The sequence below is a fragment of the Cyrtonyx montezumae genome, unplaced genomic scaffold (genome assembly GCF_038088225.1).
Source record: "Cyrtonyx montezumae isolate F1298 unplaced genomic scaffold, pur_monq_1.0 scaffold_2, whole genome shotgun sequence".
Lineage (NCBI taxonomy): Eukaryota > Metazoa > Chordata > Aves > Galliformes > Odontophoridae > Cyrtonyx > Cyrtonyx montezumae.
Window position 1 is genome coordinate 43548085 of NW_027071936.1, and position 17858 is coordinate 43565942.

At 39.3% G+C, this 17858-nt stretch overlaps 1 protein-coding gene across 1 annotated transcript in view; it reads right to left on the reverse strand.

Annotated features, from left to right (window-relative positions):
• Positions 1 to 17858, reverse strand: part of KIT (KIT proto-oncogene, receptor tyrosine kinase) — a 52174-nt gene that overhangs the window by 8126 nt on the left and 26190 nt on the right. The window contains exons 5-16 of the mRNA XM_065737023.1: positions 17490 to 17649; positions 14459 to 14648; positions 13936 to 14051; positions 9386 to 9500; positions 8092 to 8285; positions 6940 to 7046; positions 6721 to 6847; positions 6362 to 6466; positions 6166 to 6276; positions 4358 to 4508; positions 2609 to 2697; positions 2139 to 2266 (exon numbers count right to left, since the gene is read on the reverse strand). Coding sequence (XP_065593095.1) covers positions 2139 to 2266; positions 2609 to 2697; positions 4358 to 4508; positions 6166 to 6276; positions 6362 to 6466; positions 6721 to 6847; positions 6940 to 7046; positions 8092 to 8285; positions 9386 to 9500; positions 13936 to 14051; positions 14459 to 14648; positions 17490 to 17649 — 1593 coding nt within the window. The remainder of the gene's footprint in view (positions 1 to 2138; positions 2267 to 2608; positions 2698 to 4357; positions 4509 to 6165; positions 6277 to 6361; positions 6467 to 6720; positions 6848 to 6939; positions 7047 to 8091; positions 8286 to 9385; positions 9501 to 13935; positions 14052 to 14458; positions 14649 to 17489; positions 17650 to 17858) is intronic.

The following is a 17858-nucleotide window of genomic DNA, read 5'->3' on the forward strand; positions in this document are numbered from 1 at the left end:
TTTCCATCTAGAAAGGACAGTGCTAAGCTCCTGCTGTGCTGATGGTACACAATCCGCAGGCACAGCTGTCTAAAAAATAGCTGAAGATTGTTCATTTTTTCTCTGTGGTTTTTTTTTTTTCCTTGAAATATAAGATCTGTGGAATTCCCTACCAAACATACATACATACACCTCAGATATATAGCTCAAGAAAGTTAAGAAAATCTTACCCACAAAACAGTAACTGCAGGTCATATAAGCAACTGAATCTGTCCCTCTCGTATGCTTACATGAGGATGTAAGTTTAAGGACAATTACTTACAAAATCTTCATTTTGCATACGAGAGCAACTGCACTGAAGCAGTAAAGTGTAGGAATGGCCAAATGTCCAGCTTCTCTGCCTTCCTCCTCCCAAAGCAGTGTGACTGGTATCAAATAAAGGTTTTGTCCATTGGAGGAGGAACTGTCTTGTGATCAAGGCATTATGTGCTTAACAGGAGACTTATAACCTCAGGACAGACTCCTATCCTGACTCTCTCACAAAAGCACTTTCATGCATCTGATCACAATCATGTTGCAGAAGAAAGCTGGGTGCACTCTGTGATACTGGGCTTTCAGGACCACCATCCCTGAGGGCACAAGGCAATGTGAAGCATTTTTTATCCATCAGCCCAAACCACTTTTAACTCCCTAGCAGAAGCTAATAGCCTGTATGCACACAATCATAGAATGGTTTGGGTTTGAAAGGACCTTAAAATCCATCCAGTTCCAATTCCCTTCTGTAGGCAGGGTTGCCACCCTCCAGATCAGGCTGTCCATGGCCCCATCCAACCTGGCCAACAATGACCAAAGACCAAGTGCAGTAATCTGTCAGTACACTGTAACTGAATTCTGCAACAAAGCTTGTAACTCTGTACTGCCAAACAGATTTTGTGTGTTGCTTCCCAAGATCATGCGACTGTGGTGTTACATTCATTACTGCCTCTGCTACTCAATACTACAGTGCCTGTACTACAGTGCCTGTTCGTATTAGTGGAAAAAATATAACAAAAATCATCACTGGGAATGCAGCATAGTGACTCCTGGGGCTATTCTGTTGGAAAATAAGATGAGATAACAAATATGTGTGCTAAGCACTGGATGTCCTGAACAGTCCAGGATGCAGCAGTCTGGTAAAGACCATTAAAATCTGTAATGTAATGTGTTTGTCTATTGGGACTGTTCTGAAGCTGGCAATAGACTGAAAACAACAACAACAATAACAAAACAGCAGTAAAGGGTTTGGAGGAAGAAAGAATGGGGGGAAAATGAAGTGCAATTTTTAATGCAGACTTTCTGTGGATCAGAATGAGAACCACATCTTCCAGTATCAGTGCAGGATCACAGGATTACCTTAAATTGCTCAAGTGTTGTGTGTTTTGCACATTATCCAAGGTGCACCTGTACATTGTACGATGTCACAAAGTTTACATCGTTAGTAATATTTCAAAAGTAAAATGTAGGAAATACTGTAGGAAGATCATAAATCATTTAAGATTTGCGTTCTTTACCAGACCCTTTCTGTTAGGCAGTACCACTCCTAAGAACCCAAAAATTGTCTGCTATGCTCCTTGTAGCCGAAGAAGCTCATCTGTGGGTCTGTAGGCTGATCCTCTTTTCAGAAAATTAAAAATAAGATGTACCATGTACATTAAGCCATAATGCTAGAAACAACGAGCACATGGTGTGATAACTCCCCTGTTTAAGGCAGCGTGAGAAGTAACAAGTGTAGCTTTGTTTAAAACTGTACAGATACTCAAGGCGCTTTTAAGCAAACAGATAGCTTTTCAGCTGTCTTCACACTGTTCTTAAGTTTGGAAACTCTCCAGCAGTGCAGAGAATAAATCTTAAAATCTAAAGATTTAATTGTTTTTGAAGATGTCCACATGTTACGCTTTTCTGCTTCTGCCATGCATTCCATACAATTGCCATACAGCAGAGAAGCCTGAAAAAAATAGCTCCTCAACGTTCCCATGGGCTTCAGTGTCTCCAAAGCCACCAGGAATTCTTATGAAACTGTGTGCTCTAGAAAGTGAAGGGCTAAAGTTTAAGCCCCCAGGAGGCACCACCCAGGATTGGAAAGGTTTGTCTGCTACCTCCTAAAATAAAAATGAACTTACGTTTTTAGAGGCAAGGAAGCTCATGCCCTTTGCCACCTGGTAAGAGAAGCTTAATAGATCTTCAACATCTAGAGCAAGTTCATCATCTTCCAACATGGAAAGGGTAACATCCTGATCGGTATAGGATCCTATGCAATATAAACACCAACAGCTTTTGAGTGGACCAGATATCATCATTTAGAAACAGATTTGTCTTATATTAAACAAATCAGCCATTTGAGAAAGTACTAGACTACAGCCACATGAGTAGCTCATTGCCAAAAAGCAAAATATAATCCTTACACTCCAATTAAGTGTGAAAAAATTGGTGACACTGTAGTTCACCATATTGTTCTTTTTTAAGCCTTTTGATACCACTTTGTGAGTTTGAATTGTCCCCATCCACCACAGGAAAGTTTAATGTGAAAATATACATAAAGCCCTCTTCTCTACACTCCCAGAAGAAAACAATTTTTCATCACTGTACTCACCAGATTTCATTGGCCTTTTTTTATCAGCTTTTGGGGGCACTGCATATGACACTCCTGGTTTCATGTCCATGTACTCATTGACAGCCTCCCTGCAAAGGCACCAGATGAAATTAAACATGATTTAGGGAAAAAAACATCTCAAAAGCCATCCAAACAAAAAGCTGATGTTGCACCAAATTTCCAAATATAATGCTTTAGTCATGAGCATGTAATAGTGAGAAAAGGCTTGCACAGAGAGAGAAGTTTATCCGTGCAGTTAACAAAACACCCTCAAAGTTATGAGTTCAGCTCAGGAAAGCAAACAAAATCTTTTGTGTGTATGCTGTTCACATAGCCTTCAGTCTATAAATGAACAACCAGATGTTTCACAGGACCTGTTAATGCTTCCTTCTTCTGCTTAGGCTGGCTTCTACCAGCATGTTTCAGCAAATAAGGTGGTAATTGAAATGCAGAAGATGAATGGTAAAGAATATGAAGTTCGGGTATTCCCTAGTCCCAGAGGGGATTCATATGTATTTCAAAGAATCATATGAGGCCTGACACAGTTATCTGCTACATTTTTTAGGTCTTCTTATTGTTATATATAATTAAAACATAGTTCATTTCATTGCCATTAGAACTCATACACATAGTCCTTCTTGATCCTAAGTTTATGAACAATAAACGCAGCCACACAGCTAACATGGAAAGTAGACATGAGATCACTAACAGCTTTAGTCACCATTAAACCACAAACACATAGGAAGCATTCAGCAGCTGCAATGTTGCAGCAAATACTAAAAGAATTTAGTAAATACCTTCTAGTTAATACCTCAGTTTACAAAACATATCAAGCAGCAAGATTCCTGCACTAAGAGGACACACATCCTGTAGCAACTCATATCTGTGTGTTCATGTTCACTGGCACCAACAACCCTGGCATCACCAGTAATCCATATACTGTCCCAAACAGCTTCACCAGAATTAAGCTGGTGAAGAAAGGTCTTCAACACCTCCTGAGAGGCTTCCTGGCTTTCTTGGGCCTGCCAATCAAGAGTGACAGGCCACTGGGGCAGTGAATGGACTGAAAATAAAAATGGATAGGTATTGTCACAGCCCCCAGGTTGGTAAGTTACATAACTGTTACTTTGGAAAATGAAGGAGTTAGCAGGAACTCTGCTTGAAAATGTACTCAGAAAGAACTTTGACTTGCATCTAAAACAGAAGAGCTAAGAATATACAGATGAATAACTGGAAAATAAAAGCACACGAGCAGTTTCTGAATGGTGACACAGGCTAGGGCACCACACAATCTAATGGGCTACCAGTAGCAGTTTGCCTCTAACACTGGAGAACACTGCTTTGGTTGTAGAAAGTCATTTCTGAAGGCAGGAACTTGCGAGAACCCAGAACACTAACACCACAACACTGGGGAGACTGTTATTCAAACTGCTAAATGAGCACTGCCAATGTTTAACAGTAATGATAAACACAAACACATATGAAGATGAGAGCCAAGGAGCTGCATGAAACAACTACAGGAAATTTGACACAGAAGTAAAACACAGAGTGTATACAATGAATTGAGCTCTGTTAGAATAAGCCACCCACTGTACAAATCATCTCTTAACTAAACTGTTTCCTTACACAGCAAAGAACCTTCAAAGCCTGATGCATGAAAGGGTTCTCCCAATTTCTCATCCTTAATGAACCTCGACATCCCCTCCTCCATCTCCTGAACACACGCACACTTCAGTAGTTCACACTTACGCTGTGGGCTCTGCCTGGTGCAAAAGGTTCTCATAAATGGCTGCTTCTGTGTGCTCTTCATGCTTTGGACAAATGAATGAATCTCGCTTCCGCCTCAGAAAATTTAAGAGATCACCATAGCAGCAATATTCTGTAATGACCAGCGTGGGCCCTATGGATGTACACAAGGTTGAGAAAGCAGGTGGGCATTATTTCCAAAGCAGAAAACTTTACATAAAGATACCATTCAGCAAAGCACACAGACTAGTCTATTAACAATCTCGCTGCCTTACACTGACTAGACGTGAAAAGTTAAAACAAGTGATCCAGCATCTTCCCTTCACAGCTATTGTCCAGTGAAAGCTGCGTCACTCTCAATTAATTTCCACCCTCCCCAATAGTATTGCATTGTACAAAAAATTAAACAAATAAGTCTTTTTCTTCAAGTGATAATGTTTCTGGCCAGACACATCTGTTTGATTTTGCTCACTTCCTGAAGGAAGTTATTTGTTCCAAACGTTCGAGTAATTCAAGCTTCAAACATTAATCCTTTTGATTCACTTCTGTTTACAGTAGAGCTTCACACTCCTTCAGTAATGTTTTGGAAATGATATAGAGTGTTATACTCTGCAGTATAATAGGAAAAATCATTCAAATAGAACAGCCTGCTGAGACAGAAAACTACACTGCACAAGGTCTTAGAATATTAAAATGAAATCGGAAAGGAGAATCAAGTCATCTCCAGCACGGATGTTTATAGATCAAATATATGTTTTCTGAGTGAATGACTGCAGCAACAGCCCTTGAATGTGTAATCACATTGTGTGTTATTTCATCTATAAGGTTATTCTGCACCACCATTTCTTAACCTCAACAGTTTATTTCCACTTTTCTGCAGTTAATAATTACAGCTTTCGTAATAGAGAATACAGCTTTTGTGGCAGGATTTGCTCCCAAACCCCACGTGCCTTCAGTTGTCAGAGATGTGCACTCAGGCCAGCAACTCTGCTTTGTCAACTACTTCAAACTGCTTCATCCAGTTTTTAAATCATTAAAAGTGAAAGTAAGAAACATTTTCCCTCTATCCAAAGCTACGAATTCTTACATGCACCTTTTATTTGAAAATTGAAGAAAAAACTTTAAAAGCAATTATCTGTGTAAGAAAACAACACCAACTTTCATACTTGAAAGCACCTAAGTTAAAAATATGGGACAGCATCACTGTGTATCAGACACCGCAGCTGTCTGGTAACTTTTACTATATATGAAAATAAAGTTTTGTATTTTATCTTTATTTTGATGTTAATATTAAATACTAAACACTTGGGTTCTTGTGTTTATTTGGGAAATTCTTTTTCTTAGCTTTCTGCTTTTTAGACTTTGTGACTCTGGTGGTACCCTACAGATACACAGACTGGAACACCACAGATAGTAGGGCTGCACTGCTGATTGCACACCCTGGATACCAGCAAGTTCACATATCTCTTCTCATTCATGAGAAACACAGTGGTGGAGAAAAAAAAACCTTAAGTCCTATATTTTCTAGTCTCAGAAATAAAACACAGAGTGGTTCACAAGAAAGAGAACAACAACATGCTTCATTTTTATCTGCAGCCACGGCAGTCTCATCATTGTTTTTAAGATGAGCCTTAAACCTAGATTCAGTATTTCACAGACAACAGTCGTGATGATCTGCAGCCTGCCTAGGCAAGACATATATTCGAGATTTCTGTACTTAGAAGCAATGGATTCTCCTTTGCAAGGTCATTCCTTCCAACAATAAAAAAAAAAAAAGAGCAGAAATAATCAATAATCCATTGATACTATACCTCCGATAGTGCAAGCTCCAAGTAGATTCACAATATTAATGTGGTTACCAAGGTAACTGAGAACTTTAAGCTCTGACATCAAGGCTTCTCTTTCAGTTAAATGGGCACTTGCTGCAAGGCAAAATGCAATTCTCAGTAAATAGCACCTACCAGAAGGAAGTTAGATAAAACTGGGCAGCAGATGACAGCCACTTACGTTTCAGCATTTTCACTGCTACTGTCATAGCAGCATCAGATTTAAATAGGCCGTAAGCAGTGGCTTCAACAACCTTTCCAAAAGCTCCAGCACCAAGGGTTTTACCTAATAAAGTGAAACAATACACTGTAGCAAATAGAAGCACTTCTTTGGGAAGGGATCAGAGTTATGTTTCATGGTATTAGGGAAACTAGTGTAGATACATCTGCTTGCTTTTTGTCCCATGGTAAGTCTGAGCTATTATCACTATTTGCATTCCTGAACATCTTTTTGACATAACCCTGCTATGTTTGACCAAGGTCTCATATGAGACCTGAAGATTTCACCTCACAGATGAAGTTAAATCAATGTAAACTAACCAAAACTCAACCGGTTTCTAGGAAATTCCCATTTGTGATCATAAGGAAGTTGAGTTGGGTCTATGTAAACATAGTTGTTTCCATTTATTTCTTCAACAACTTTCCACTGGACTTCGTATTTGGGTTTCTGGGAAGGAAAGAGAACAGCTGTCACTAGTGATGCTCCCCCAGGCAGCTCCCAGTCTTTCCTAACTTGGCCAGAGGAGCTGTTGATTTTACCTGCAAATATATGTACACCAGGATCATGACTATGATGCACATCAGTCCAGCGGCGGCCCCAAATGCGATTAGTAAAGGTGTGAAAAGGGTATGGGTACGGATTTGCTCTAGAAAGAAACAGAGAAAATCCTGCCTAAATACCGAAAAGATAAAAATGCACTAAAATTTCAAGTGAAAAAGCTTTCCTCAAGTCTTCCCTGTGCAACATCATTTGAGGTTTTCACTTTCCCAGAAGTGCTATGAATCCATCACAGTCCATCTTTAGGATATTGTAGGAAAGCCCTGGCACAGAATCTGCATCCTTTGCTCCCCTAGGGCCTCAGCTTTGTTAGCTCAGAAGGCATGACACTGAGATCAGCTAATATGTGCTTACAGTCAAAGAAAGAAGCTCAGTTAGGGGACTTCTCCTAAATCCTGATTTCTCTTTTCTTCCCCGAAGAACAATCTCTACAACCCAGTCTTTAATAGCAGAGGTCATACAGGATAGAGAAGGAATACAGCTCTGCCCTGACTCAAGCTTATTTATATGTTACATCTGGGTATTAGTGAAAAAAAGCAGCAATTTTTCCAAAGCAAGCAGAGATTTACAAATGCATTTTGAGTCACCTATATTCTAGTACTTTTTATATTTCTACAAACCTATCAAAACTGCTACAAAACTCATAAGCACATTTGCAATACGTTACTCCTTTTACAAAAGCAGAGCCCTTACACTCCAGTCAATGCTGGGACCACATTTTCCTGAGACGTGGTAAAAGACAGAAAAAAATGCAGTCTTGTATTGAAAAAGATTATGGCCTAGAGCCTAGGACCTAGACAGTCAAAACAAAGACAGGAGAAGAAAAAATGATAGAGAAAACGCAGACCAGTGCCATGCTGAAGGTGGTGTGCTCCTGGTCTAGATCACACTGCACAGGCAGAAGAAAACCAGCTAACTGCTGCTCTGCAATTCTGAAGATATTACCATAATATTAACTGAAAAGAGAAAGCGACACTTTGACAGGCAGAACTTGTACCACAATGTATTATCACATCATGTGGCTGAAGCCACACAACCATAAAATTTATTGTGGCAAAGGCAACACACTTAAAAGATGAATTCCTGTATGACAGCAAGAGAAGCACAGCACCAGCATTCACTGCAGACATTACCTTTAATAGCAAAGTTGAAGAAAGCAGAGCTACTTTCACCATTGCTGGATGCCTCACAGCAGACAATGCCAGTGCTCCTGAACATGCTGGTGTTAACAGTGCTCTCGACCAGGATCCGCTCAAAGGATGGCACCGATGAATCTGAGTAACTAACTTTCACGTCCAAGGGAGATATTGTTGGTGAGTCAAAACACCTGGGAAGAACAATGCTGTGAGTTACCTGCTGCAAACTGCTCCCAGGAATGAATGACAGGTCCTGCTGGGAAGGCAGGCAGTTAAAGCCAGACCACCAGGAACTCAAGCAACACGGCTCCGCAATGAGACTCAGCTGAAGATCTTATCCTAAAAGCTTATCCTCACAGTGTCTCCTTATCTTACATGTAGTAGGTGAAATTGACAGAACAAGCCATACAGACACCCTGAGGTCTGTGCCTGCTGTTGGCTAGGGGTACACACAGTCTACCACGGGTTCTATAACCATTAAATCAGCATAGAAACACAGAATCATAGAATGGTTTGGGTTGAAAAGGACCTTTATGATCACCCCATTCCAACCCCTCTGCTATAGGCAGGGACATGTTCCCACTAGATCAGGTTGCTCAAAGCCACATGCAGCCTGGCTTTGAATGCTTTCAGGGAGAGGACAACCGCAACATCACTGGGCAACCTTGTTCTAGTGAAATGAAATGATGCAGGTGGGAGACTTGCTAGTGTAAGATTTGCAACCACAGTGCAAGCCAACAAAAATCTGAAAATGTGCTTCACAGATGCTCACTTCACAGTGAAATTCTGCAGGCCTTTTGGAAATGTGGTAACTAGGCATCAGGTTTTACATATAATAATTTCAGACTTGTTTACTTGTCAGACACTTCATGTGAAAAGAAATCTAATTACTTTATGTCTTGAAAAATTATATCATTACACAATAAGACAAAAGATAACAGCTGTATTCACAAGTGATTCTGTGACTGTCATTCTGTGAAATTGGATAGAGAATGTGTGTCATCTGGGGCCAAACTGATATCAAAATTAGCTAGCCTGCAGCAGAGAGGAAGTTTTTCCACAGCAGAAAATGTTAATTATTCCCCCTTCAAGGATGGGATGCAAAGGTGGGTATTGAAATGTACTGCTCTCTTCCTCTCAAACCACTGCAAATAATGCAATACCTAAACTGATGAAAACAGTGATGCAACGTAACTGCTGCCAAGTCATTTTTCAGTTTTAATTTTTAATTGTATATTAATGTGTGTTATATCTAGAATAAGTTTTTGGAGCCTCTGGTTATTTAACTCACCTCTGTTCAGTTCCTGGACAAAAACACCAGTAAATGGTAGGGGCTGGGAACCCAGCTGCCACACACTGAAGAATGTCATTGCTAAGTATATCCAAGGTAAGGATCTCTGGTTTTGCTGCAACACACACAAATGAAAGTCCCATGTTAAAGGAATACAGAATTTGCATTGCCACATACTCATCACCCCAGTAACTTGTGTGTGTTATTACCCACAGAGTCAGGGGAACTGAGCTTCCCATGGTCCTGCAGCACTGACCAGCTGCAAAAATCTCTGTTCTTACGCTGAATGCCTCTACTGGATTTCACTGCACCTTACCTTCTCCGTGCTTTTGATCTGATGAAAGATCCTAAACCAGCAAAGCCAAGAGCTGTACAGAACAAAGTAATGTGTTCTGAATGAGAAAGCAGCTCTAGTTCCTGCAGAGGAACTCTACCAGCTTCTAAAAAGGACGGTTATCCACAGCTGTGTGTGCTACATCTTGTCAAACTGCACCACTCCTGCATCTGCCCTCTATTTAACATTACCACCACAGTCAGAAAAGAAACTGCCGAACAACACAACAAGTGCCTATCCTGATTCCACAGAGAGCATGCATCCCAGTAAAACACTGGCCTAACAGGCTCACTGTCTGAAATGCCATGTGTAGAGGAAGCTAATATTTGGCTGGCTGTATTAGCTGCCCAAGCTGTAATTTCTGATTGCTCTAGCAGTTTACAAAGCAAGGCAGCCAGCTGGTGCCCCATGCTATGACGCTGCACTCCTTGTCTCTGCACTGGGGCTGGTGCTGTATGCAGACCAGAGCTGCTGTGTTGAGTACGATGGGAAAACAGAGCAATCAGGTGGACTTTGGAGTCATTAGCCCAATGTCACAGGCCTTCAGGCAAGGACAACACCTACACAGCTCTGGCAAATATAAGAAAGATTTATTTCTTGGAGAAATAGAATTAGAATCCACAGCTGTATTAGCTTCCTTGCAAATTAAAAAAAAAAAAAAAAGAGGCATTAATGGCAAAGCCAGACTATATGCCAAAGATGTTGCTCACTTGGCACAAATTAATAGCCCATTAACTTTACCAAGATCTTAGAGAGCTTCTAATATTCTAAGAAGGTGTGAGACTGTATTGACAACTGTGGAAAAATTTTATTTCAGATAAATTTATTTCAGATAAAATCCATGTGCCAAGACTGCACACCGTTTTTAATGAATATTCTACTTGCTGATTAAATTGGAGGCAATAAAACACACGTATACTCTCAATCACGTAGCATCTTCTCATGAGTCATGTTACAAGAACCAAATGTTCTTTCATTTCTAAATCCGCATGCTGTGTTTTATGCAAACCACCCAGAACCAAACATTGTTACAAAATGTTGAGACCAGTTTTCAACATTACTCATTTGGAGCAGAACTTTTTTGATAGCAGGCAGCATCTCACACAGTCCTAGCACTCATGGATTATATGAAACTCAGCTTTCCAAAAGTCTTATCTACATGGTTGAATTGTGAAACTAACTGTGCATTTAGGTATATGCTGTGTGTCAGGCAGTGTCACAACACAATATAATTTTGTGTCATGTCCCAGCACCATAAAGATCTCTTAACGATGCCCTGAACTTCTCATTTCACCATCTCTGAACTGATTTTTAGCTCTCTGCATCAATGCTGATTCTGAACATAGCAAAGATTCAAAATAGGCCAATTCTCTTTAAGCACCGTGCTCTGTATAACACCGTTGTGGATTCAATAGCTTTTTATTACCACTTTCTTCATAATTAGCACAGGAAGATAGATGTTTAAAAACTTTTAATAGGTATTTTCTATCAGCTCAGAGATAAATTTCCTTTTACAGCCACATTTTTTGGACTGGACTGAATCTTTCCATAGCACTACAGTGACTCCTCATTTGATCACTACATATTGCAATGACAAGAAAAACTCTGAGCTTCACATGACCTCTAATGCTGTAACCATTTTTCTCCTTGCAGCATGAGCCCCAACTGCACAGACATTATTTTGTTGACTATGATTATAGACAGATATTATTTTGCATTAAATGCAGATATCAGCTTGAAGATTCCTCCACTAATTGCTAGATGCATGGTAACTTGCCACTCTGGGAGATTTGTACAATTTCTCAATTGTAACTCAGTTAAGCATGCTGCTTGTCAAGTTGTAATTTAACACTCTCTCTGTCTGACTACATTTTATTTTAGCAATTTATTATTGTTTCAGATTAGCATATGCAATTGCTAAATGTGTTTAAATCTAAAGCAAGTCTTTCTGCACTGGGTTTTTCACATCTTTCAGCAAATGCTTCAGCATCACAGATTTGTGTTTACATGAAGATATCCTCCTGATTATGAATCCTGTTTTACCTGTTTGATTGCTTTCTGCTGATTACATACCTGAGCCAGACTTGTAAACAGTAGAAGCTAGATCCTAGCTATTTATGCAAAGTTCCCAGTGACAACAAGGCCAGGTCAGGACACATGATTAGATCAGCATTTGGCCCACCCGCACTTGACTGACCTCCTGTAGTTACTCTGCTATTTGAAATAATATGTTATGTTGTTGTGCAGTTTGTTTCATACCTTACATGCTACTGAAAAGAGGAGGTTATATTTTTCCTAAAAACATATCGAAGGATCGATCTGCTTCAACTTCCCTTTTCAAAAGGAAAAAAATGTTTGCAGTAGTTGATTCAAAATACAAAAAAAAAAAACTATTTCTGAGCTTAGTGCATCAAATCCATCCATTTCAGCAACATCAGCAGCCCACCCAGGGCCACACTACATGGTAACCGGGGCTGTATTGAGGTGGCTTCAATCTCTTCATTTTATTCCAAGGCCGATCTTACTGCTTTCAAGACTTCCAAGCTGATAACTTCCATGTTGGTGCAAGAATTAAGGATACCTGATTACTGCTGGTTGTATAGACAAGTCTGTCAAAATTAAGTCATGCACTCTCCCTCCTGTCACGACCATAATGCTTCCATGTGCCCTTCCTAGTGTGGTTTCCTAACATGACCTTTGGGGGTTTCAGCCTTTATAAAGTAGTAGTCTCCTCGAAAGGAGCAACATGGAGTTCTACACTGAGTACTGACATCTGATGTTGGCAGAACTTGCCATTTTTCTAAGTTCTTTTCCCAGATTGCTCCTGAGCAGCCAGAAGAGCCCACAGTGACCAGTTCCCAGTACATATATGATGCTGTAAGTTGGGAAACATCACTCAGCCTTATGGGAACTGATGACTCCACAGACAACCTGTGATTTCTTCCATTTCTTCCCAGAAACTAAATGTCTACCTCAACACTTAGCTTCGTTAACCTCTACAACAGCTGAATTCTCCCTTGTGACTGCAATCCACACTCATCCAAGATGGCAAAGGATAGCTGAGGTTGCCAGTGCCCTCACCACAAAAATAATATCTAGGGAAGTGAAATGCACAACGCAAATGACTGCATTCATGAAGAATGAAAGAAATGACATGTTTCAAAAGGAGCCAAAATGATAATTCTAGACACAAACTACAGCATTGGAAATATGACACTGATGCTTCAGATGTTGACATTTATTGACAAATGGGAACAATACAGAAGTTAATACCTAGGATTTTGTGCATGTGCAGAAGTCTCAATGGTCCTCTGCATGAGCCCATGCCCCGAGAAAGACCTTTTACTGCTAAAGCACTGCAACAATGTATTTGCAGCACATGCTGCACTTCCTACATTTTCTGTCACCCCATACTTGAAGGCATCACTATCTACCTTGGGTTAGTTTCTCCAGTTTGTCTTCAGTCTTTAATCTTTGCGTATATCCACTGCCAATATTTGAGAATATGAAATTCTCTAAAAGGATGGCTCTGTCACAAAGGACAGTTTCCTGAAGGTTTCACTTAACTCGTTTTCAAGTTTAGCCTTTGTCTTGAAGAATTGTATTTGAAACTGAGATTGATGCCCTTTTTTTTTTACAAACACATAAAGATGACAGTGTATGCATTGGTAAAGCTGTGCAGATTTCTCTAAAATGATGGAGATCTATATTATCATGTAGAAGCACTTAGATGCTAAAAGGCACAAACAAATAGTTCTACTGACAATTTTCAAATTGTACAAGCAACTCAAACAACTTGAAGAAAATTAATAGCTTAACTTGGCAGCCAAAAATGCAAGTTATATATATGCAATCCTCATACATCCTGCTCCACCTTAAATTATCAAAGGTTTATGGTACATGCTCATTTTTGAGACCTCCTTTCCAGGTGCTACCTTTATTTTTCTTTTTTTTTTTTTCCTTGTATAAATTATCTATCTGCTCTCCAGTAACCTCTGGAGTATGTTTGCCAGAATGTAAGGTCATGCTGGATGGTAGGTGGATTTGTGTAAGTACTCTGCACTTTTATATCTTGACATTTAAATAGTTTTGCAGCATGTGCTTCACTTCAGAAAGCATCTCATATGCTGAACCATGCTGTGACATCTTGTGCATACATTATGTTGTATAAAATACAATTACTGTTATAATGAAATATTTCAGACTGTTCACTTACTTTTCACATAGACATTAAATGTTACAGAGGAGCTGGCATCTGAGTTGGACACAAAAAATGTGTAAATGCCTCCCTCTGTTCCTTTTAATCGGGTAAGGTGAAGTTCGCTTGTATAACTGTAGAGAAAAAAAAAAGCATTAGTGATGCTCAGAACTTTCTATCAACAGTTAACTGCTGAACAAAAAGCTAAGATAGAAATAAATAGTTCATGGTCTTCTGCATACTCTGTGTGGTGGTGGAGGGCCTCCATGCACAAACTCTGAATTCTTACTTTAGCCTATGGGCAGCAATGGTATCAGGTAAGTGAGCTGGGAGGCATGATGGTCCCTCAGATGATACACTCAGCTAAGCACTGCTCCACACCTCGGCTGGCAGACTTCATACCAGGTACTGTGGTAAGCCACATGTTGGCAAGACCTTCCAGAAACAATTTTCTTGCCATCTCCACTTTCACCTTTTTAGAGTGGACTCTTGTTTGCTGTTTCAAAGTGAAATCAATAGCACTTAAAGCCATTCTTATTACCTGTTATTGCCCACAGTCTTGTACTTGACATAGTGGTCCGAAGAATTCTGTAATGTTTCATTCATGTACATCCAGACTTCTTCCTTTGGTTTTGGATACGCCTCATATTCAACTGTTAAATTTCCATTTTGTCCTGCATTTATGTCTATTGTGGTATTCATTGTTGCAAGCAAACGGACAAATCCTTTAGCTGACAGCCATAATAGGAAAAGAAAGACAATTTCAGAACCATTTAGGAGATTGCCAGCCCTCTAACCACACTTATGTTACTTCAAGATCAGTGATCACACGTTCAACTGTGAAACAGGAAACCTGATCTACTAAGCAGAACTTGAGCCCTCATCTGCTGAAACCAAGACCGCTAGTTATATATAACAATGAGGCAGAGAACAAAGCAAGCTTGCATGCTTTAACAGAAAGGCTTCCATCTCCTGGTGATAAATAACCTTTATGTGCTTTTGGAAGAATGCAGACACATGTTCAATACCACTCCAATGTTTACATTTTTCAAAAAATCAGAGTTACTAATACTATGGCACAAAAGAAACACTAAAAAAGAGCAAGATAAATTGATCATTTATGACAACATAGTAGAAGACTCAACAATCCTTTGTCAAGTGTAATTGAGAATGACATTACAGTCTTTAATAGCTTCATCTGTATTTAGAGAAAAATGCACTAAGTCCATAGGTCAGGATAGCAACTGTCTGTTCATCTACTGCTGGGTCTTAATCTTTTCTTTGGTGGATACCATTTATCACTGAGTAGTTCCATTCCAAAATATCACATGGAGCAGCATCCTTACAGCAGTAGTTTTAATTTCATTAATGAACTCATCAGCTTCACTTCAGCTTCACTTTGAAAGACAAATTTTTTTCAGTCCTATTGCACAAAATCATATGGGAATTATCAGTCTGACAGACAGACTGCAGTAACAAAGAAAAATGCTTGAAAAAGCTGGGAAAGCTTGAATTCAGCCTCAAGTCAATCTCAAATTCCTGCCTCTTCCCACTTTCTGGTGATCAAACTGTGGTAGCCAGCTGGGCACCTGAGCTCATGAAAACCGAAGGCAATGGGCCTTGGTGAAACCATATGGAGCTAACAGAGCACTTGACAGATGTTTCTAAGAAAGGAAGACATATACTCAATGCAAGCAGGTATGATATAAAATAGTCACTATTATTTAAAAAAAGAGAGAGAGAGAGAGAGAGAGAGAGAGAGAGAGAGATGTGGTTTTAAATCTGGAAATTTAAGACTTTTATTCCCTTTGAGACCTTTTTTCTATTTTCTGTTCAATCACATATTAAAAATTGTACCCAAGAGCCTGCCAAAAAAAATATTTTCATTCCATCAATGTCCAAAACTCTACTGTAGAAACTGTTCATGGTTAGATAAACCAATTGTTTACAGAAGCAACCAGGAAATGTACCAACATAACCTTATCCCTCTGAAATCTTTAGGATAACATTAAAGCCATAGTGACTTAGATTCTGATACAATCCCAGGGTTCCCCCAGTTTGTTCTGCAGATCACTTCCCATGATGCTGGGAACTGGCACGGTTTAGAAAGATACAGCTAACTTGATAACAAAAGGTGAAAGGAAACTAGGAGACAGTTTATTTTATTTTAGGACAAATTTGAGAGGGTTTAGGGAGAAAAGTATCTGAAAAAATGAAATATTCCAGCTTTTCTCTGATTTTTACTAAGAACAAACTTTGTATTTTGCCAAATACAAACTTGTTGATTTATTTTCTACTTTCTACAATGCTATGCTTTATTTCAGTCATCAGATTTCCTGAAGTCAATCTTTTTTAAAACCATATTTGCATGCATAGTATTCCCAATAATTCTTGAAGTTCAGAACTTCCCTCCTCTTATAACAAAAGCTTTCATATTATTCTCCTTGGGGAAAAGATTTTATTTCATACTTAATACAGTCTGGCTCTTTTACATATGAATCTAGTCTCTTCTGTTAAAAAATAAATAAAAAATGTGTCATGAGCTCTACCCCCTCAAATGCTATAGCAAAGTTAAGCGCACTCAGGCTGGAGATCTATCCACAGAAGTCAAGTGCTTCTGTTTTCTTTATGTTACCTGGGAAAGCAAATCAAGCAACGTTGCAGGGGAACTTGTCTCCAGAAAAATAGATTTACTATGGAAGAGAATATGAGGCCTGGCACACAGCTGCAGTCTCAGTTGCCCTTGGTTGTCTTGAAAGGTAAGGTACTGAAACTATTTTAACCAACTACACAGACTTGGTCAGAATTATCAAGCATATGTCCTTAATTAGACGATCAAATTAGCACTTTTTGGCAGCTTTAAAATGTGAATGGCACTGTATACCATACGAGCTAATACACAGCAGAAGAGGTCTAAGTGACAACGTTGTTAAACAAAGGGAGGAGGGGAGCTTGCTAACTGTTAAGGAATATGATCCCCAAACCTACAGAAGTGACAGTTGCTGGATTTACCACAGTGGTGAGCTCTGGAGCCATTTCATGCTGCCTATGCACACTTCAATGTTCCCCACAGCATAAATTTAAATACAAATACATATCTAGCTCCTCCTGAATTTAAAAAAAAAAAAAAACATTGACATGCCGATGTCAGCGAAATGTCCCATGCTCGGAAGGCAGGTACTGAAGATATGCTTTGTGCTTGTGCTGCCAATTCACTAAAGCATAGGTACTAGGCAAAGTTAAATTACTTGCTTCATTAAGACTGGATTAAATTTTAAATTAAACCAGGAAAGATGAGAAAAAACAGAGAGATGGAAACACTGTTGGGTGGTTGTTCTAATATCACAATCCAATAACACGCACAAGGCTGCAGAAATTAAAGGAGCTGCACATTCCACAGCCCTTCCTGAACCACCCCCATATGGCACCTAGTCTGCATTAACCTTTTAATGAAGTAACTTACACATTCATGTTTGGGGAAAAGGAGAGAGAAGGAAGGGAAAGACACTCAGTATCTCCACTTTCTACCTTCCATAATTAGAAATGTTACGATTTCTACAGGAACTATTTACCTAATGCTTTCAAGGTTACCGTGGCATTGGTTTTTCCAAAAGGGTTCTCTGCTTGGCATGTGAATTCTCCAGAATCATTAACTCCCACTGAACGGATGTTCAATGTTAATTTCCTTTCGTATCCGTAATCACCCAAATTTCTGCTTTTGCTTGTAACAATCTGTCGGTAAAAAACAATTAACATCTAAAACACTGTGTATGCAGCATCTTTCCTCGATAAATTAAAAATAGAAGTAATTATGACTTCACTATATTAATATTCATGACTTTAAACTGGAATAATAAGCCATCACGACAAACCTGTCACTAGAATCTCTCTATGCAAAACAAGTGTGTGATCACTGTCTTTGAGAGACAATGTCCTTTCCG